This window comes from Trichechus manatus, unplaced genomic scaffold (assembly GCF_000243295.1).
Source record: "Trichechus manatus latirostris isolate Lorelei unplaced genomic scaffold, TriManLat1.0 scaffold00086, whole genome shotgun sequence".
NCBI lineage: Eukaryota > Metazoa > Chordata > Mammalia > Sirenia > Trichechidae > Trichechus > Trichechus manatus.
The window spans coordinates 8,740,927-8,764,571 of NW_004444022.1; the positions used below are offsets into that span (position 1 = coordinate 8,740,927).

At 37.5% G+C, this 23,645-nt stretch overlaps 1 protein-coding gene and 1 non-coding gene across 3 annotated transcripts in view; one reads left to right on the forward strand and one right to left on the reverse strand.

Annotated features, from left to right (window-relative positions):
- Positions 1 to 23,645, reverse strand: part of SRGAP1 (SLIT-ROBO Rho GTPase activating protein 1) — a 331,342-nt gene that overhangs the window by 13,398 nt on the left and 294,299 nt on the right. For both annotated transcript variants that reach the window (XM_004381554.3, XM_023736114.1), the window contains exons 15-18: positions 22,156 to 22,290; positions 9,088 to 9,193; positions 5,427 to 5,651; positions 3,746 to 3,825 (exon numbers count right to left, since the gene is read on the reverse strand). In XM_004381554.3, coding sequence (XP_004381611.1) covers positions 3,746 to 3,825; positions 5,427 to 5,651; positions 9,088 to 9,193; positions 22,156 to 22,290 — 546 coding nt within the window. The remainder of the gene's footprint in view (positions 1 to 3,745; positions 3,826 to 5,426; positions 5,652 to 9,087; positions 9,194 to 22,155; positions 22,291 to 23,645) is intronic.
- Positions 20,564 to 20,634, forward strand: TRNAG-UCC (transfer RNA glycine (anticodon UCC)). The gene has a single exon. It is a non-coding gene; the product is annotated as a tRNA-Gly (tRNA).

The window sequence follows — 23,645 nt, forward strand, 5'->3', positions numbered from 1 at the left end:
TGATGAATCTGTGAAGCATCTCACAACATGGATGAATCTGGAGGGCATTATGCTGAGTGAAATAAGTCAATCACAAAAGGACAAATATTGTATGAGACTACTACAATAAAAACTCATGAAAAGGTTTACACACAAAAAGAAACAATCTTTGATGGTTACAAGGAAGGGGAGGGGTGAGGATGGAAAAACACTAAATAGATAAGTGGTAACTTTGGTGAAGGGTAGGACAGTACACAATACTGGGGAAACCAGCACAACTTGTCCAAGGCAAGGTCATAGAAGCTTCATGGACACATCCAAACTCCCTGAGGGACCGAATTGCTGGATTGAGGGCTGTGGGGATCATGGTCTTGGGGGACATCTAGCTCAACTGGCATAACATAGTTTACAGAGAAAATGTTCTACATTCTACTTTGGTGAGTAGCATCTGTGGTCTTAAAAGCTTGTGAGTGGCCATCTAAGATATTCCACTGGTCTCACCTTGTCTGGAGCAAGAGAAAGTGAAGAAAACTAAAGACACAAAGGAAAAATTAGTCCAAAGGACTAAAGGACCACAACTACCACAGCCTCCACCAGACTGAGGCCGACACAACTAGATGGTGTCCGGCTACCACCACCGACTGCTCTGACAGGGATCACAGTAGAGGGTCACAGACAGAGCTAGAGAAAAATGTAGAACAAAATTCTAACTCAAAAAAAAGACCAGACTTACTGGCCTGACAGAGACTGGAGAAACCCCAAGAGTATGGCCGCTGGACACCCTTTTAGCTCAGTAATGAAGTCACTCCTGAGGTTCACCCTTCAGCTAAATATTAGACAGGCCCATAGAACAAAATGAGACTAAAGGGGTACACCAGCCCAGGAGCAGAGACTAGAAGGCAGGAGGGGACAGGAAAGCTGGTAATAGGGAACCAAAGTCAAGAAGGGAGAGTGCTGACATATCGTGGGGTTGGTAACCAATGTCACAAAACAATATGTGTACTAATTGTTTAATGAGAAGGTAGTTTGTTCTGTAAAACTTCATCTAAAGTACAATAATAAAAAATAAAAATTCACATGAAAAAGACTAGCTGAAGCCAACATGTACGTTGAGGAATGCTAGTTATTTACCTCCATTACTCAGCTAAGATGAGTTCATGTTCTCCAGCTGGACATTTTAGATGCTGGGAGATACATCATACTTTGGCTCTTGCACAAACGGCTATATTTCTAGACACATCACATCATCACGAGATTTCTGTCTTGACAACAGATTACTGTAATGTACTTGGCTAATTAGAGCCTTTACTGCTATAATAAATAAAACATGATTAATCTGAGCTATAAAAGAAATGATAATAAAAACCATAATCTCTTAAAAAAAAAAAAAAGACCAAGCAGCAGATAGGAAAGCAAACCAAACATAACTTCTAGAAATAAAATAATAATTAAAAATAATAATTCAATGGATGGGTTTCAAGCAAATTAGTCAGTGTTAAAGAGATAATAAAAGAACTTGTGGATATGGCTAAAAAGTTGTTAAAAGAAAACTGACAGCTTATAGAAAGTATTGAAAAGTAATGTTAAGAATTAAGCTTGAGAAGTTAGAAAAGAAAAAGAAATCTTTACAGATAAAAATATACAAGTTTATTAGGAAACATTAAGTAAATGGAAATATAACATGTTCATGGATTGGAAGACTCAAGGTTGTAATATCAGTTCTCTGTATATTAATATGTGTAGAATCAGTGAAACTGTAATAAAAACTCAAATAGGTTTTTACAATTTTTGTTTTCAGAACTTGAAAAACTGGGTCTAAAATTTAAGTGGAATTGTAAAGGGCCAAGAATTGTCAAGAAGGACAAAATGGGAGCTCTTCCTCTGTCAAATATTAAGATTTATTAAAAGGTATTGAAATTAAGACAGTGGTGTAGGGATAGACATGCACATCAGTGGAACAGAATGGAGAGACCAGGAACAGACTCACACCTAGATGGTACCTGATTTATGACAGAGGTTTGGAGCAGTAGGGAATGATGATTGGTACTGGAACAGTTGGGACAATTGTGTATCCATATTTTTAAAAAAAAGGGAATTGACTCCTACCTCATACCATACCCCAAAGTAAATTACTTGTGGAAAACGGACCTACATGAGAAAAGCAAAACTGTAAAGGGTTTAAAAGAAAATATGGTAGAATTATCTTCATTACCTCATGGCACAGAAGGATTTTTAAAAGAAGACACAAAGTGAATTAACTGTAAGGAAAAGATGGATAAATTCAACAACTTTAAAATTAGATATTATGTTTAGCAAAAAGACATAACAAACAGAATGAAAAGACAATCTATAGGACTGGAGAAGACATTTGCAAAGCATATACCCGTTAAAAAAAAACAAAACAAAACAACCTGACCCAGAATCCACAAAGAACTCTTATAAATCAAATAAACAAAACCAAAACAAAAGAGCCCAGAGAACCCAATGGTAAAACGAGCAGAAGACTTGCTAGGAATTTTACACACAAAAGAAGAAATCTAAACATATTAAAATGTGTACAACCTCATCAGTAATCGCAGAAATGTAAATTAAAATTAGAAAGAAATATCATAACACACCAACAATACTGACAAAGATGAAAATATTTGATAAAATCAAGTATTGATGAATATATACAACTGGAAGGCTAATACACTGCGGGTGGGACTGTATATTCTTACAACCATTTTGAAAAATAGTTTTGCAATATCTAGTAAAGTTGAAGATTTGATTACTCCTAGGTGTATAGAGAAACTCTTGTCCAGTTGCAGATACACATTCCAAAATATTTATGGCAACACTGTTCTTAATGGCAAAAAAATAGAAAACATCTCACATATTCATCAACAATGGAATAGATAAATACAATAGATTATCATATACAGTGGTAAAATAAATGATTTTATGTGCATGCAACAGATATAATGAATTTCAGGAACATAATATGCAGTAGAAAAAAAATCATGAAGACTACAGTAGTCTCCCCTTATCCATGGGAATACCTGAAACCATGGATAGTACCAAACCCTATATATACTATGTTTTGTCCTATACGTACATACCTATGATAAAGTTTAATTTATAAATTAGGCATAGTATGAGATTAACAACAACTAATAATAAAATAGAACAATTAGAACAATATACTGTAATACAAGTTATGTGAATGACGAAGCTAGACGGTGCTAGATTTCATCACGCTATGTTCTCATTTAACATTTTTGGACCTCGGTTGAACTGAAACTGAGGAAGTGAAACCATGGATAAGGGAGGACTACTGTATATGATTCCATTTATAGAAAGTTCAAGAAAATGGAAAATGAAATAATAAATTGTTTAAAGATACATAGAGTGGCTATTCCAGAAGAGTAAGGAAGGTAATAAGATCAGGGAAGTGCAAAGATAACATCTTTTTTCCTTAAACTTAGTGGTGTCAGTGGTCAAGAGCTTGGCTGCTAACCAAAAGGCTGGCAGTTCAAATCCACCAGCTGCTCTTTAGAAACCCTACGGGACAGTTCTACTCTGTCCTATAGGGTCACTATGAGTTGGAATTGACTCGATGGCAATGGGTTTGTTGTTGTTTTTTTTTTTTTTTGTTTCTGTGGGTATTCCATGTAACACTGTTCTATATACATTTCACATACTTTAAATATTCTTTTGTATCTACTAAATTTTTAATACAAGCAATTTTAAAAAAGGATCTAGAGAATGAGCACAAAGGGCATACCATCTTCACTCGTATGGGGCTCCGTACCAGCATCCTGATCCACTTCCTCCAATGTACCGTGCTCACTGTACGGGCTGTCACTGTGGAGCAGAAATGGAAATCTGTATGAATTCAAAGTGGGTGGCATTTTAACAAATGAAAAATTACTACTGTAAAGGAAAATTTAAGACTTTGGAATTGGCAAAGAGTAATGGGATATCCTTTTAATGGAATGGAATGCTGGAGACTCCAGGGATTATCTGGTGCTACAGGAGTGTATATAACTTCATTTTTGACTAGGTTATTTTACAACTGTGTAAAGATGGACCTTAACTTATAGAAAACTGATCGCAATACAAATAATTCTTATCTATAGAAATGCAAGTTAGTTAGATCCTTGTGGAATAGGACTGATTATATGCCCTAGACTAACTTTTACAAATTCATTTCCACATTATTTTACTGCATATAAATTGATGGCTCTTTGACTTCTCCTTTGAATTGGTCATAGAATTTTTTCCAGTTCCTTCATTAATAATGAATTAAGTGAAATCTAATATATGTTCATTTTATACCTTTATGAGGGACATTATTTTTATCCTCTTTTAAAATTTATCCTTTAACACTAACATCACCTCTCCTCAAATGTATACTGATAAATGGAATACATGCGTCACAAATACAAACCTGACATTACCATAAAAGCCCATTTATATTGCTGTTGCTGGGGGACAAGGATAACTACTGTATTATTGACTTTCTGTATAAAATGAGCAATACTCACCGAGAGCACTATGTAGAGGAAGAAGGACCTAATCAAGGTTGTATTATTGGCTACAAAACTCTTTATTATGGGGTTTTTACCCTGTTTATAAAAAGCAGAAGCCACAAAAGGTCCTAGAGTATAACGTATCAAATAATATTGATCAGACATCTACATACTTGCTCTTTGACAAAATGAAGAAGACAGCAGAGCTTACTGATTTAGCCTGGATACTTAGAAATACTAAATATGCCTTAAGAGACCCTGGGAGCTGTAAATGGTTAATGTGCTCAGCTGCGAACTGAAAGGCTGGAAGTTCGAATCCACCCACAAGCACCTCAGAAGAAAGGCCTAGTGATCTGCTTCTGAAAAAATGAGCCATTGAAAACCCTATGGAGCAAAATTCTATTCTGACACACACAGAGTCGTCATGAGTAGGCATCAACTTGATGGCAATTGATTTAAACATGCCTTTGACACTGGCTTTGGAACAAATACAACTATAAAAATAAAATTACGTATCTCAGCAGGGCTGAGTTTGATTCATCTTTCTTTCCAGAGGATTCCTTGGCAGCTAACCAAAAAATTGGAGCTTTGAGTCTACCCAGAGGCACTTTGGAAGAAAGGGCTTGTGATCTACTTCTGAAAAATCAGCCACAGAAAACCCTATGGAGCACAGTTACGGAGTGCATTAACTGTTTGCACCACCCAGGGACCATGACAGAGTAGAAACGGTAGGGTTGATTATGAGTTTCCATAATAAGAAACCACTCTTGTCATGGGTCTTGATATTCTAACATATCTCAAGTGTTATTGCTTCTTCTTCCTTTTTTAAATTGGAAGCATTTGGTGGCTTACAGTCAATTCTTTTTTCTAATTAAGTTGATGTCTCTACTTCGATAATTTTTTCAGGAGAAGGATTAAAATTCTTCGACTTACCAGTAATCATCTCCAGCCATGCATTTTTCATAAACAGGACCGTCTAGCTCTTTAGCATCTGGGAAAATAGTCTCATGGTGGATGATGATGGTTTTGACAATTTCATTTACATGAGCTTGGCAAGACACCTGATCCTGTATTTCTGGGACGGGCATCAACGTTGGGCCAAAACAAATGGCCAGATTATAAGGGTCCATCATGTTCTCATCACTGTACTGTGAAAGACTATGAAAGGAAGCAAGAAAGGAGTTATGAAAGAACAAGGGGCAGAAAAGAGAACAGATGTCTAATAAGATACTTCCTATTCAGAAAAATAAGGATCTAAAATATTTTATCTGATTTTTATTATTAGAACAAAATAATATTCCATCTTACTTTAAATTTTCTTAGTGAACTCCAAAGAAACTAAAGCAACTTATGGTCTTTAACTAGACAGAAACTAAAAGTGGAATATAAGTTCCATTTGCTTAAAATTAAGTGGTATTTTTCAAAGCCAAGGGCTAGTTTAATATAATATCCACTACAATGGGGGCCAAGATCAAGTAAATGAGTTTCATTTGTAAACACTATGGTCAGGCTGTAAATGCTGCTCAAGTATATCGGGAAGGGACAGTCACGACCTCCATAAAGCTTAATGACTGTCTTTAAAGTTGTTTTCCTACTACTCAAAAGTATTTCAGATTTGAACTTTCTCCTATAAATTTTAAAGAATGCGTATAAGAAAACAAAGCACCTTTTCTTTGTAACCACTAAAAGGAAGCAACTAATAACCCCAGGCTTTATAACCTGCTTTTGGGTAAGATTAAAACTAGGCAACAACCAGTGTCACAAAAGATATAAACCCAAGAAAGGAAAAAGACTCCTCAACTCTCTCATTCCACTTAAAGGCTGGCAAAGTACAGACTTTGGGGAGGTTTCCAATTGTCTAATACTAATTTCTAAAGTCAGTCCAATGGATATTTGTAAGATATTTTCACAAGTGACTCAAAATAAGCCTGCTATTTATTGCTATGCCTCTAACACATCGGTAAAGGGTTGTTCTATGGAGACTTTAGAGATGTTATCGTTCAGTGTATAGAATGTCAATCTTGAAAGGAAATGTAAAATCCAGGTGAACAGGTGACAAATGGAAGGAGAAAAAAGAGACTCAACTACTTTGTCAGATGGTGACAAAGACAAAGAAATTGAAAGATCATGTGGTATGATACTTGACCCTTTTTTGGAAATAAGATAGTCTGGAAAGTAGGAGATACAAAAGCATAATTTCCACAGCTAACATATGCCTTCCCTTCTGCCATTTCTCAAACATACCATCTTAGAAAAAGTTCACAATAACAGCAAATTATCATGTTACACATCATCTTGAAAATGGATGTAGGAAGGAGAAACGGTTTCAGAGTAAGGGTGCTCTAACTTTCGAAAGACACACTTAAGTTCAGGAGAAGGGTCTCAGTTAATTTTTCTGGCTCTTTAATTTAGTGCGGGCTTCAAAAGCACAAACTTGATATGAAAATGTTAAAGTTTTGATTTTACAATTTAAAAAGAATAGCCTACTCTCTCTTTTCAAAACTCCTGTCCCAAGGATTCTACCCTCGAGGCTAGGTCCTTGTCTCTCTGGACAAAGGCAGGTATGGGGAGCCAGGGGCGTCTTATGGCAGAACCACTGGAAGCAATGCCAGCCCTGTGATTCATGGCATCTTTGCCATTTTGTTGAGATCCATGGTGAGTTAGATCCAGGTGTTCAAAGCTTCTTGTTTAGCAGTCTGCTTTCCTAATCCATGTGGTTTACTGGTTCACAGTGAAGGTTTCAACAGTGCTCAGGCATGTCAGTAAAATTTCGTAGAGACGTCAGGGAGAGGGCCAGCAAGAATGCAAGGCACTTCACATTGGGAGGGAAGGCAGCAGGCAATTAAAAGTGAAGACAGTGAGCCTCCAGATTTTTACAACTGCCTGAGTGACTACTCCTTTGCTCATTTAAAGGTAAATATTTACGGCATCTCTTTAACCTAAACATAATTTATACCCATCCCTGAAGACACTGGAGCCCTGGTGGCGAAGCGGCTAAGAGCTCAGCTGCTAACCAGAAAAAAAACACTGGCAGTTCAAATTCACCAGCTGCTCCTTGGAAATTCTATGGGGCAGTTCTGCTCTGTCCTGCAGGGTCGTTATGAGCTGGAATCGACTCAGTGGCAATGGGTTTGGTTTGGTTTTGGTCTCTAGATACTGCTTATTTTTCAGTGGTGACTTCTGTATAAATGGGTTCCTACTGTCATTGCTGAATACTTTAGTCAGCAGGAGAGTCTCATTCTGTATGGATCTCTGCCAGCATTTCCCAACTGTATGACACTTGGGGTCAAACTGGGTGAATATGATATCAGGAATAGTCAGCAGGGTTGTAACAAATCCCCATGGCTTCTGAGAACTCAAAGCCTCTAGTGAAATAGGTAGACAGCTGCCACTGAGTTGACTCTGACTCATGGCAATCTTATGTACAGAACAAAACATTGCCTGGTCCTGCATAATCCTCATGATTGCCAGCATGTTCAAGTCCATTCTTATGGCTATTGTGTCAAAGGTCTCCCATGCCCTTGCTGGCCCTCTTCTTGATGTTCTCCTCCAGTGACTGATCCTGATGACATTCCCAAGGCAAGTGAGTCAAATAATGTTCTGTTGTGATCCATAACATTTTCATTGCCTAGTTTTTGGAAGCAGATCACCAGGCCTTTCTTCCTAGTCTGTCTTAAAACTCTGCTGAAACCTGTCTACCATGGGTGATCCTGCTGGTATTTGACATACTGGTGGCACAGCTTCCAGCATCACAGTAAGACAGAAGCCACCACAGTACGGCAGGCTGACAGACGGATGGTGGTCCAGTGAAATAGAGAGGAGAAAATACCCTAATTTTAGGAAGGAAGAATCAATGCCAGGACAAAAAGACTTCCCCCCACACTTACTCAATTAATTGACTGCCCCTGGATTTCTTCATTTCTAACTGCTTAACTGAAACGTTGGATGGCAAGGGGACTTGTAAATAGGACTTGGGGAAGATGCTCTTATAATGGAGTCTATGTTTCAGAAGTAACATGACTGAAAATCAGGTTGCCTAATTAAAAGAGTAGTTTCTTTGAAAATCAGTGTAGTATTAAGATTTCTGTTACACTGTTTTTGAGAATGTTTAAGAAATACTTTCTTCTTGACTAGGTCTCATTTTGCTGAATTTGTAGGAATTCTTTTTTGGATCTGTGATGAATCTCGTCTACAATTCTACCCCCTAACCCCCAACTTCAACATTGAAAATCACAGATATTTTCTGCAGTGAGCAAGTGGTTTACATCATTTTCATAAAGACATCCATGACATTAGCTTTGGATGAAAACAGGAAAACACATATTTCACTAAAAGGTACTCTTTTTAGTAAGAGTTAGATATTTTTGCATTTATGTCCACAGTTTCCGGGGTACAGCTTTCATCGCTCATACAATGACCTTGATCTGATGAGGAAAAATGTACCTTCAGTCTAGATTCAATCATTTTCTCCCCGATGTTGCTGATAAATGGAACCCAAATGTACATTTCACAGGATCCAAGAACAAAGACAGAATTCAGAAGCAGTGCAAATGGAATTAAGATGAGGATTTTGGCAGAGCATGAGAGTACTTACTGACTGAGGAAGGCAAAGAGGTACCTCATCACTATAAGAACCGACCTGGGCAGGATCAGAAGGAGTTTGCGGATGTGAAGCGCCCTCTCATAGAGATTATCTATTCCTATAGAAAGAAGATGACACGATTAGGATCCTTTCACTCGCCACATTTGAAGAAAAACATTGTAGTACATATTACAGGTATGTATCTGAACATGAGCAACGCAATTGTAATCAATATTGTGAATAAGTGGTAAGCTTGTGTGTACCCCTATTTCTGAGGGTCTCCTCTAACCCATCACTGTTTTGATTTCCATGGTCTTAGCCTTGAGTAATTTCAAATTTTCCAGATTTAAAAATCATTTTGCACTTGCTGCTATTTCTAAATTTTGCATCTGATACGATTTCGACTCCTTTTTGTTGTATGTTAACTAAAGTAGCTTCTTGGGGCGTGGCACCCCCCACCACATTTATTAATCCATCATATTATTTATTTGACTATTACTATGATCCAGGCACTGTACTAAATTTGGAATCTCTCCTTCCTCTAAATTACCACAGCATTTTATTTCTATGATTTTTTACTTTGTATTATTTCATTAATTCCTTTAAAATATTTAGGAGAGCCTACTAGGTTTTAAGCACAGGGTTAGACATGAGGGACACATTAGTACAATCTTGCTCTCATAGAACTGAAGCCCTGGCGATTACAGTTATTTATTTCCATATCCTGTCTTCCCTGTTGGATGATAAACTTCCTGAAGAGAAGGGCGCCTGGGACTTCCAAGTATCATTTTACCTCTTTACTAGGAATACAAATTGTCCAAAGCTTCTTAATACTAAATTGCTCATGAACAGTAGCAAAAATATTAGGTTACTAATAATAATCCCTTATTTGTATAATGTTATATATTTTACAACACATTTTCACATTTGTTATCCAATATAATGTGAATAAAAACACTGCTGAGTAGGCAGGACACACACTTATCACTCTTATTTACAGGGTTAGGAAAATCCCCATTTAACAGATTAGAACTAGAGAGGTGAAGGGGTTTACCCAAGGTTGGCTGGCTAGACAGAAGGGGCGGAGCTGGACAAGAACCTATGTTTTCTGTTTCACAAGTCTGGTTGTCTTTCTTGGATTTCAAAGTACCTTTATATAAAGTACAAGTTTGAAGACACCCAGTAAGCACACATTTGAGAAAATATTTCAGAGAAAAATAATATACTTCCTATAATTTCGTATCACTGTATTTGTTCTTAATTGCTTTTAAGATGTTCATGTATCCTACTTGAAAATTTCCGTCCTTAGCTCCTGACATCGTAGTCAATTGATTCTCCTTCCACTTCTCCTTAGGATTTTTTATCTTCTCCCACCCATGAATGTAGTTGTCCCTCAAAGATCTCTACCTGGTTCTCTTCAATGGCAACCTCATCCATTCTTAAGGGTATGACCATCGCTTCTGTGAAGATGGCATCTTTGCTTCACTTTTCTCCTTTGTGTGAGAGCTTAAGCCCTATTGCTTATACCTCTGAATATCTCACTACTAATTTCCTAGTAGAGGCCTTTATTCTAATCTGGACTATCATTAATATTCTCCTAACTCAGTTTCCCTTTCTCCAATTCTCCTTAAACCAGTGGTTTTCAACCTTGGCTTGGAATCATTTGGGGAAATTTTTTAAAAATGCTGATGGCCAAGATTTTTTATACAGCCAAGGTTGAGAACCACGGCTTTAAAAACTCATGCCAAGCTCGTTTTTCTGGAATCTAGAGTGCTGATCCCAGTCGCTTTCCACTTATTATCAACCTACCAGGCTAACTGAGCATTTTATTTTTCCCTCCGCACAGCTGAAAAGGTGGGAAAAATACATTAGGACTATTCTCGCTTAACTACTGATGACTGGCCAAACGGCAAATAATTTATCAGCAGTACCATCAGGATTCCTAGGGAAAACCGTGTCCATTCCCACTTTTGAGTATGCCGTAGCTTGAACTGTATCTGTCATTTTTCAGAAAATGGGATTTCAGAAACTCTTTAACCAGAATGTAAATAAAACAATATCATGCAATTAATACTCCTGTGACATTTTTAATTTTTCAAAATAAACTTATAACTAATAATAGTATGATTTCAGTAATATTGAAATGGATATGTTTATATTCTACCTTTCTATTTGGAAAGCATTTCAAAATGGAAAAAGAAAGTAACACTATGAACAAGGAAGGTTAGTCACATCTATTGAGTATGAGCACCTTGTTTAATAACGTTTCCAGCCAGTGATTTTGATATTTTTTTCCTGAAAAGAGGGAGTAAAGGGCTTAACCGCGCGCGCACACACGCGCGCACACACACACGCACACACGCACACACACACACACAGCAACACAGCTGCATAAATTCACTCAGGTCACCAGAACTCAATAATTAAGTTATCAGCATTTCCACTCAATTCAGTCCAAGTATCTCAACAGGATCAAAACATGTCACAGAGTAAGCTGTTTATTTTCCATGAAAACTTCATGTGATCCTTAGGGAGCCCACACTGTACAGAGAAGAAAGATGAAATACCTACAGATGAAGAAATTTGCAAGTCATTGAGAATTTAATTGGGTGTATTTTAAATCAATAAATGCTGTATTCAGGCATAGCTGGATTATTACTTCATTTCAGAAATTAACTAGTTAAAAGTTCATTACCTGAAATAATAATTTTTTTAAAAAAGTATAATTGTTGCTGCTTTAAAGACTAAAAAGATGATTTAGCACACCCATATCTAGAAAGCCTATCTCAAAAAATGAAAAAAAAACCCTCAAAGATGAAATTTTAAAAGTAAACATTGAGATTTAGTAGCATTTATTTCCTTGTTCATTAAAAAATTGTTTGCATAAATGATTTTATGTTCATGCCTCAAGCCAAACAGTTTCAAAGTTCAATATATTTATGCAAATGATAAATTATAAAGATGAATTGTCCCTTTAAAGGTCTCCTGGTTGGCTATACCTTCTACTCTTTACCAACTACATATAAAGCCATTAAGGGTTATAATTAAAAACAAAACAACAACTTCTGCCATTGAGATTGAGAATCTGGAGTGCTTTAAGAGTTAAGTCTATTGATTCTCCAAAAGAATCCTCACTTTAAGGTTGAGGTCAGCTACCAGCGAGGTTTTAGCATCTTAAAGCTAGATTGGGAAGGGGGCCCTAGAGTTTAAAAAAATAAATAAATAAAATAAAAAAGAAAGAGAAAGTAAAAACAAAACAAAACAAAACAAAAACCCATTCTTACTGCATTATTGACCTTTAATATTTGTCAGCTCCCATGGGGGCTAGTCATGCTCCAGGCTAGAAGAGAACACGGGCATTGCTTCCAGGAGGCTTAACCTTAATTCAAGATTGTCTCGTTTCTCTCTTTCAGTTCTATACTTAGTCCTGCAATTCCTTCAAAGGCAGTTTCAAAATATAATCTAAAAAGTGTTGGATGGACTCAGCCATAAAGAGAAAAGAAGTTCTGATATATACTATAATACAAATGAAGTTTGAAATCATTACGTTGAGTGAAATGTTGTTAGTCACAAAAGGACAAATACTGTATGATCTCACTTATATAAAATAGGCAAAGTATAGAGCCCAAAGCTTATTAGTGGTTCCCAGGGATGGGAGGGAAGGGGAAAGAAGGAGTCATTGCTTACGGGACAATGAGTTTCTGTTAATGGTACTGGAATAATTTGGAAAAGGATAGTGGTGATGGTTATACAACATGCTGAACATAATCAAAGTCACTAAATTATACACGTAAAAGCTATTGAATTGGCAAATGTTGTTATATATTTGTATCACAATAAAAAAATGTATTGGAAGTCCTGTGAGATGCAACTAAAAAAATTCAGAAGAGAAAAGCAACAGGAATATAAAAGAGTGATACCAAAAACCTTAGTAAAATTATGTGAGGCAGGCATACATTCTCTACCACTATAGTAAACACAAATCAGAGCAAAGCAGAATTGCTAGCATTCCTGAAGTAGAAGCAAATCTATCTGCCCCAGAGGCCTCAGACCACGATGGCTGTGAGCGGCACTCAGAATTTTACCTCAACAGACTTGCAGCCTACATCCTACAGGAGTCTTGCTCCAGTACAAATGACTCATTTACTCTCCTGAGCCCAGTTAGCAGGTCAAAATTTATGGTTGCTGCTGGCACTCTGGCTAATGTACATTCCTAGCTGGGCCTGAGTGTGGCAATTCAAGGTCTTTCACAATCCTTGCTTGGATGAAAAGATGGATCTTTTCTTTCCCTCAGAAAAGCTGTCAGTGAGGAAAAGCAGTATTTCATTTGGATTTCTTTTAAGCTGGGCTTGGTTTCCACAATACAGGATCTCATGCAATTAAGTAAAAGTGGTATTCATTCAGTCTTGGTCACATGCTCAAAGCCCTCCAGGCTCATTTATGTTCTTTTTCAAACACCACAATGCTCTCATGTCAGTGTCCCAACTTCACTTCACAGTGGTTTGACAGCTCCATGTAGATGCATATGAAAAATTTACCACAAAGCACAAGTTACTTTAGAAAATGGCAAAAAGTCCAGATGACCTCTCCTCTGAAAATGCCAGTTTCTCTGTGGCACCATTTGCAAGAGTATTTGTTTGCCAGAAAATAAATAATAAATCACAAGATGCAAATTTATCCTTAAGTATGAAGGCAGCGAAGGAAATTCCTTGGTGGCCACATTTAGAAAAGGTTTACTTAACAGCAGAACCAAAAAGAAAAACAAAAACAAACCCATTGCCGTCGAGTCAGTTCTGACTCACAGTGGCCCTACAGGACAGAGTAGGGTTTCCAAGGAGCAGCTGGTGGATTCGAACTGCTGACCTTTTGGTTGGCAGTCGAACTCTTAACCACTGAGCCACCAGGGCTTCATTAATAGCAGGCACTTCAAATATTTCTGCACTCCATAGCCAGTTAGTATTCAAGGTGAATTTACCAGTCACAGGATATTTTTAGGGTCACTCTAACGATTTCAAGGTTGTTAATCAATTATATGTGTGTATGAATGAAAGGGAAAAAAAAAAAAAATAAAGGGAGGTTCTAATAACTTTGGGTGAATCTTAGCCTAGCCTTGAGATGAGAGTTAGCAGCGGCTCTCCTAGGTAAGAACTGAAATGCTTACAAACGTCTCTAATTACACTCTTAATAGGCTGACTTCTGAGAATTAATTCATTGCTTTCTTTCCCATTTAAACAGCAGTGCTGTAGAAATAGTATTTCCTGTTCTGATAGATTATCATACTGAGGTTAGTAAAGAAACTGAGTCTTAGTCTAGGAAGTGTTACCTATTCAGTTTAGCCTAAGTCTATTAAAGTTTTATTTTTCTTTAAGGATAAAAGGAATCCCTAAGAAAACTTATAAGGCATCAAGTGGAAATGTTAATAAAGCTAAAGAATTTTTAGCAGCAAAAACATGTTACAGCACCAGTAAAACAGTGAAAGCTTTTTTTTTTTCATGAAACAATCAGAAATGGACAAATAGATTTATGTACTAAGAGGCTTAATGCAGTACTTTCTGTAATTGCAAAATTACTGGAAACCACCTAAACTTCTAAAAATAGGAGATTTGTTAAGAAAAAAATACAAATCATTATATTGCCATTAAAAACTATATTTTGAAAAATATTTATTGATATGGAAAAATGTTAGTGATATCATTAAATTAAAAAAGTGGTTTATAACTAGTATTGTATGATATAATTTTTATAACAACTTTATTGAAATATAATTCATATGACATATAATCCCTATACTATTCAATGGTTTTTAGTGTATTCAGAGTTGTACAACCATCACCTCAATCAATTTTAGAATATTTTTATCACCCCCAAAAGAACCCTTTACCTGTTAGCAATCATGCAATATAATTTTCATTAGAAGTATATAGGTGTAGTATATCCATACCATGGAATACTATTCAGCAATAAACACAAATGAAGTACGATGCATGTTACAACATGGATGAACCTTGGAAACATTATACTAAGTGAAATAAGCCAGCCACAAAAGACTACATATTGTGTGAGTCCACTTATATGAAATGTTCAGAATAGGCAAATCTAGAGACAGAAAATAGATTAGTGGTTGCCTAGGGCTGGAGTGGAGGATGTTATGGGGAAATGAGGAGTGACTGCTAATGGGTATAGGTTTTCTTTTCGGAGTGATAAAATGTTCTAAAATTGATCGTGGTGATGGTTGCACAATCCTGTGAATATACTAAAAACCAGTGAATTGTACACTTTAAAGTGGTGAATTTTATGATATGTGTATTGTATCTTAATAAAACTACAGTAAAAAACTATGTAGGTGTATGCAAAATGTACAACTCAAAAAACCAAACCCACTGCCGTCAAGTCAATTCTGACTCATAGCGACCTCATAGGGTTTCTGGGGCTGTAAATCTCTATGGAAGCAGACTGCCACATCTTTCTCCCACGGAGCAGCTGGTAGTTTCAAACCACTGACCTTTTGGTTAGCAGTCAATTGTTTTACCCACCTCCTCACAAGGCTCCTTAAAATCTGGAAAGGTATGCTAAAAATGTTAACACCTCTGTGGGGAGGTATGATGATTTTTGTTTCTTTATTTTCTAATTTTTTAAAATAATGATTACATATTATTTGCATATGAACACTACTTTCAAAAAGTACTGACTAGCTATTTGATGATTTTAAGGAATTATCGTTAAATTTTTTATAAATGATAATGGTATTGTTGCTATGTTATATATTTAAAAAAAACCTAAACAAAACATAAGAATCCTCATTTTCCAGAGATACATACACACAGGAGAAATGACATGATGTCAAAGGGATGAAGGAGGGGATATAGGTGGGACATTTGGCCCAGAAATGAAAATTGTTAATGCTAGGTGTTTACTAATTATCTGGGGGCTCGATATATCATTCGATTTTTTTTTGTAGATGTTTGAAATTTTCTATAATAAAAAAGTTAAAAAGAAGGCAAATTACAAACAATGTGGATAGTATAGTTCCACTTTTAAATTTTTTAATGGTGTGTGCACACATGAATTTAAAAAAAGACCAGAAGGAAGTGCACTTAAATATGTAAACACCATTGGTTGTCTTCGGGTAGTGGCATTATCGGTGACTGCATTCTGTTCTATGTGCTTTTCTGTATTTTTCAAGCATTCTACAATGACTACATGTTGGTTTTATAATAGAATCCTCACCCCTTTTAATAAAACGTTTCCTTATGTCCAAGTAGTCTCCTAAATAATAGCACATAATACACAATGAAATGCAAAAATTTCATCTCGGCTTATAACCCTGAGGCAGCCAGGAAAGATGATTAATTGCTTAAATGGCTCTTCTAGAGCAAGCCAGTTGGACCTATGCCCTGGGGAATCTCAGAGCCAGGGTACATGGAAGTTCCAGAAGCTGCCCAGACTTTGTGGGTATGACCTGGAGCACTCACAAAACCATTCACAAAGTGGATGGTTTAAACCAAAAACAAAAACCCTTGGGTAAGGAACTGAGAAACTACCAAATTTGTCAATTCAATTTAGAATGCATTTAATTTCATTATGTCTCTATCTACATAAGTAATTTTTAAAATAAAATTTGCAGTGAACAGTGCAATTTTTTTTAAGAGAATGCTAAGACAAATTCCCTTTTACTACGTGTATTTTCAAGCTTCCAAAAGATGTGGTCATTTAGGGCCATCAAAATGGCAAAAAAATAATGCACCATAAAAATATATTTCCCCAAACAATCCAAAATAGGTAAGCAAAAAGTAGCATGCTGCAGGGACTGTTATGGATTGAACTGCTTCCTCCAAAAATGGGTGTCAACTTGGTTAGGCCATGGTTCCTAGCATTGTGTGACTGTCCACCATTTTGTCATTTGATGTGTTTTCCTATGTGTTGTAAATCCTGCGTCTATGATGTTAATGAGGCAGGATTAGAGGCAGTTATGTTAATGAGGTAGGACTCGGTCTACAAGATTAGGTTGTTATCTTGAGTCAGTCTCTTGAGATATAAAAGAGAAAAGTGAGCAGAAAGACAGGGGGACCTCACACCACCAAGAAAGTAGCACTGGACCTGGGGTTCCTGCTGAGAAGCTCGTAGACCAGGGGAAGATTGATGACAAGGACCTTCCTCCAGAACTGACAGACAGAGAAAGCCTTCCCCTGGAGCCGGCACCCTGAATTCAGACTTCTAGCCTCCTAAACTGTGAGAGAATAAATTTCTCTTCATTAAAGCCATCAACTTGTGGTATTTCTGTTATAGCAGCACTAGATAACTAAGACAAGGGCTTAAGTGAACTCTTAGAAAAGATGAAAAGGGAAGATTTTCTATACAAAATAACTGTCACATAAAATTACCTTAATAGGGAAAATCAAACACAATTATGGCAGTGCTAGTAAAGAGACGGGTAAAAAAAATCAATCACCTTGGCTATCTCTTTTTTTCCCATGTTGTTGCTATTTGTCATTAAGTTGATTCTGACTCATGGTGACCCCTTGTGTGAAGAGTCGAATTGCTGCATAGGGTTTTCAAGTCCATGACCTTCAGAAGGCAGATTGTCAGGTCTGTCTTCTGAGGTACCTCTGGGTGGGGTTTGAACTGCCAATCTTTTGGCTAGTAGTCAAGTGCTTAATCATTGTGCCACCCATGTTTGTATCATTTACTAACATGGGTCACTTTTATTTTAAGCATCTTACCTTGTGCTTATATTTAAACATCTTTTAAGCCTCTTGAAGTCAAGAGTCAATTCTGTGAATACCCAGAGAGCCTTGCATATTGTAGATAATTAATCAACTTGGATCAAATTATCGGAAGGTTGTAATAGCAAGGAGAGGATATAATGATGAATGACATACTATACCATTCTTAAGAATTTATTGAAAATCTAGGAAAGATACAGATACATCATGAGCACACAGGTAAGAGAAAATGCCTGCCTGGAGATAAATCAGTAATAGCCTAGAATCTCATCTTTTTAAGCGGTTAGATGATAGAGGAAAAGGGGTCTCATATATAGTGCCCATATATGTTCTAGAAAGACCTCCCATTCTGCAAAACTGCATTAAAAGTTACAGGACTAACGAGGAAAACAGTTGGAGCACACCTATGAAACTTTGTAACCAGAGCACTAATAAAAACATTAACAATCTTATTAAAATTATTAGCACAGTTAACTCTCCATTGGCATGTGCACTTATATCACAGCCAGTCACTCCTTTGCAGGTTAAACCCCAGGGCCCCTGCTTCTTCCTGCAAGATGTATGGCCTGGAGGGCATTCACTTCTAACAGAGACCGTTTTCATCAAAATTAAAAATTGATCCAGGGTGAGGTCAAGATTATTAATCTATTGATTTAATACAGGGAGAAATGTCTTTGCAGCTTCTTTATTTACACCTGAAGCATCCCAGACACTGCTTGCATGAAAGAAAGTTCTTCTGTAGCTTTTCAGCTGTTTTCTGGTGGTCTTTTATATTTTGTTAAGGCTGACTCTTTAATTGTGAGAAAGCTTGACTTTGTTTCAAAACACTTTAGAGCACTAGGGAAAATCTTGCCGGAACCAATACAACTTCAGGGTTATACCAACATCATTTCTAAATGCATGTGAAGTTAATTACGTCAAAGGAACACATGTTTAGCAGAATAGACAGATTGGTAAGTGGCTAACCCAGGTATTGGCATACTTGAGCCTGAGTTTATAGTAGGAACAGTTGTAATAGCAGTAGTGACAATACCACCCCCCCCAAAAAAAAACAAAAAACCTCAAACCCATTGCCGTCGAGTTGATTCTGACTCATAGGAACCCTACAGGACAAAGCAGAACTGCCCTATGGGTTTCCAAGGAGTAGTGACAATAGCTAGGAACATTTCAAGGCTTACTATGTGCTAGGCATTATACTAAACACTTTATATGGATTATGTCATTGATTTTTCACACAGACTGTGTTAAGCAGACGAAGAAGCTGGTATTTAATGAGACTAAGTAACATGCCCAAGGTTACAAAACTAGTAAGTGGTGAAGCTAGGATCTGAACCTAGATATTTCAAAATCTATGGCCTCAGCTTTTAATAACCACAAAGAAATAATACCTTTCAGCCAATGAAAGTGAGAAATAAAATTATAATGGTAATTGATAATGTTGCGCAATGTTCTTTTTCCAACTGGTACATGTCAGCATTACAGCTGATATGATGTATGTACCTAGAAAACCACTAAGCAATGTAGAATACTGATTCTTTTTCCAGACTTAAGCTCTGTGGGTAGGATGTCAGGGAAATCTTTGGACATGGCCAGAGGAGAATTCCAGAACTGTGACACCTCCTTTCAGTTCTTTCCAGCTGGGTCAGAGGCCGGCTGTGATGACTCAGGCTGTGAGAAGGCCTTGGAATGGACACACAGACACACTTCTGAATTCCACATAAGACGTCCGACTGTATGGGCAGCAGGGGTGGGGGGTGGATAATGCCTAACTAGAGTTAGGACTTTAGGCACAGATGCCAACAAAATAACTTTTGGTGGTCTTCTACTCTTCAAGAATGGCACAGGACCGGGCAGTGTTTCTTTCTGTTGTGCACGGGGTCGCTATGAGTCAGAACTGACTCGACGGCACCTAACAACAACAACTACTCTTCAATTTACTTCATTTAAATTCTATTTAACAAAGATATATTGAGCCCTTACTATGTGCCTGGATTAACTATACCAAGTATTGGGGTTACAAAAATGAATACTCCATCAAAAGTTCATGGGCCTGTGGAGCAAACTGTAGTCATTTCATGGAGCATACTTTGTGCCAGGTGCTTTTCTTGGCACTTTACATGTATTAACTCATTTAAGTCTCATAATAACCCCAAGATGTAGGAAGTAATGTTTTTCCTATTTTATAGATGAGAAAACTGAAGTGCAGAGAGGTTAAGAAACTTGCCTAAGATCACACAGTAAGTGGGAGAGCTACGATTTGAACTCAGGCAGTTAAGAGTCTAGAGCCTGCACTCTTAACCTCCTCCCTACACGGCCTGACTAGCAGAAGGAGACCGAGAGGTTAAAAACATGATAATGTGGGGTGATAAGAGAAATTACAGACATGCACAAGGTGGAATATTGGTAGAGGAGAAGGTGATTAATTCTGCAGGGATGGCAGAGGGATCAGCATGGGCAAAGGCATGGGCTGTGAGACGGCCACCGTGCTTGCAGTTTTGCTATTACTGAAACAGAAAGTAAACCAGGTAGGGGCAGCAGGAGATGAGTGCATAGCAGTAGGAAGAGGTCAGACAGAGGGAAAAACCTCTGTGACCACACTAAGGACTTTGTATTTTAGATGGGAAATATTGAAACAGGGGAGAGTGACATAACCCAATCTGCACTTTAGAATCTAGGTGCAGTGTGGAGGATGGAATGATGTGGGGCTGGGAGGGAGGGCAAAACCCACAACCAGGGACTACATTTAAGAGACTGTAACAATACAGGCATTGGTGGTTCAATGGTAGAATTCTTGCCTTCCATGCAGGAGACCCAGGTTCGATTCCTGGCCGATGCACCTCTTGCACAGCCACCATCCGTCAGTGGAGGCTTGTGTGTTGCTATGATATTAAACAGGTTTCAACAGTGCTTCCAGACTAAGAAAGACTAGGAACAAAGGCCTGGTGACCTACTTCCAAAAATCAGCCAATGAAAAAACTCTATGGGTCACAATGGTCTGATTCTCAACCTATCATGGGGATGGGCAGGACTGGGCAGTGTTTCATTCTGCATAGGGTCACCGTGAGTCACAGGCCGACTCCATGCCAACTAACAACAACAAAAACAAAAGTCCCAGCAAGAAACCCAAGGCGACAGTGATGGGGAAGGAGGAGTAAAGTAGAGAGATTTTTCTGAGGTCACGTTAATAGAACTTGGAGATTCAGGAGTAGGGGAGGGTGGGCAGTAGACTTGGGAAGGAGGAGGTTTCTCCATTAAGAGTAAAGTTCAATTCTTATGGAAGTCTTCACTATGTGATTTAAATCAGCTACAGATGGAAAGCATGGCCCCTGGATTCTTTATCAGCCCAGAACTAAAACAATTTCCAAGGCCAACTCTTCAGACAGGGATTGGACTGGACTGTGGGACATAAAGTGATACTCATCAGGGGTGTGCCTCTTAGCTCAAGTAGATACAAGAGACTAAATGGGCAGCTTCTGTCTGGAGGTGAGATGGGAAGGCAGACAGGGTTAGGAGCTGGCTGATTGGACATGAGGAACCAGGGGTGAAAAGGATGAGTGTGCTGTCGCAGTATGGGGAGAGCAATTAGGGCCACATAACAATGTATGTATGAATTTTTGTATGGAAATAAATAAAAATAAAAATAAGTAAATAAATAAGTCAGCTACAGACCCTTGCCTTGGAACTTAGACTTCTAAAGGGGCAGTAGTTTTTAGATGTGTGGTACCCAATTGTGGTAAATATCTAACTCCTGGAATCATTATTTTTACCTTCTGTCATGGTCATGTCGGAAGCCCCTACTGAAGAAAACAGCAATGCTTTACTCTGCTGATGATTATTGGTCTTGTAATATATCATACACCGTCCCAGAGCAACTCTGCCTATTAGCTTAGGATGCCGACCACCTGGTGTTCCTGCAGCGTAATAACAACCATTCATCTCATTTTACCTATTTCTTTAAGTAACAAAGATAGACAAATTACTCCTAAAGTTGGTTGAGAAAACCAAGAACCAAAAGGCAAAAACAAGTTACATTCCCATACTTACAACTTTCCCCTGTCCCTTAGCTGGTTGAGACCTGCCTTTTTGCTTTATTCCAGCCACCAAGTGGGAAGCTCTTGGTCTCTACTGGGCCTGGGTATGTTCAGGAGCAAATCTCACTCGGCTAAGGGTGAAGCCACAGCTGCAAGAATGACTGATGCTGGATCCAGAAATGAAACAAACCATCTCAGAAATCTGGTGGTAATGGGGGGAGGGACACGAGGAGGGACTACTGCCTTTTCTAAGAAGTTGGTTAGTGAAACAATTCTGGTGGGAAAAACTAAAAAGAAAAAAAATAATAAAATAAAAGTCTACTTACTGATACAAGAAATCAGATCATTAAATCTTTCCTTAGGAAAGAGGGGGTTTTCCAGCCCACGGAAATAGAGCTTCAGCACGCCAGCAACTGAGTTAATATCATGGTTACTCTGGTCATCAGCCAAAGGGTTTTCACCTTAAAAAAAAAAAAAAAAAAAAGTTAGTTGCATGCACAGAGCTTCTTTTCTTTCTCTGAACAAAAATATGTTTCCATGCACACACACATTTCTATATATACATGCATCTTTTAATTACCCTTTATGAAAGATTATATGGTACTAAAATGAAAATAATTGGTTTAGATATCCCACCCCATGATTAACCTAAAAATAGTTGGTTAAAATAAAGCTTCTTTTATATTATGATACCAAACAATCCCTTACAAGTTACCCAAATCTTAAAATAAAATGTTGTGGGACTTAAAATTTTACCAGCCTTTTTTTTTAAAAGCTAAAATCTATAATCTTAGTTTGACCTGTAGTCAAATACTACATTCTCAGTGTTTCTTATCCTAGTGGGTAAAAGACACATTATAGGTCTGTCTGGCTATGTCATTTGGGTCAGCAAAATTTATCAGAAATATTTAAGTCTTCACCTAATTGCAAACACCTGCAATTAAAATAAATAAATAGCTGTTCCCCAAAGTGGCACAGTTGGCGCTTATGGCACATTTGAAAGCTTATCTTGAGCAGTGGGAGATTCTGAAATCAGACAGAGGAATTGAAAATGTACTCTTAATGGTACCAAGGAATTTGTATTAAATATTTAAAAATATTATTGCAAATATAAAATTACTTTTTTAAAATGGTGAACAGTAAAACATTAGGTGAAAAAGTTGGCTATCCACATCACTGAAAATTAAATTGAGATAGAATCTTTAAGAAGTTTAATATAATGTTGTTGTTAGGTGCCGTTGAGTTGGTTCCAACTCATAGCAACCCTATGAACAACAGAACGAAACACTGCCCAGTCCTGTGCCATCCTCACGGATTTGCCCAATGCAATGCGTCTTTTGATTTCCTGACTGCTGCTTCCATGGGTGTTAATTGCAGATCTAAGTAAAATGAAATCCTTGACAACTTCAATCTTTTCTCCATTTATCATGATGTTGCTTATTGCTCCAGTTGTGAGGATTTTTGTTTTCTTTATGTTGAAGTGTAATCCATACTGAAGGCTGTGGTCTTTGATCTTCATCAGTAAGTGCTTCAAGTCCTCTTCACTTTCAGCAAGGTAGGTTGTGTCATCTGCATTTTGCAGGTTGTTAATGAGTCTTCCTCCAATCCTGATGCTGCATTCTTCTTCATATGGTCCAGCTTCTTGGATTATTTGCTCAGCATACAGATTGAATAGGTATGGTGAAAGGATACAACCCTGATGCACACCTTTCTTACTTTAAACCATGAAGTATCCCCTTGTTCTGTCCAAAAAACTGCCTCTTGATCTATGTATGGGTTCCTCATGAGCACAATTAAGTGTTCTGGAATTCCCATT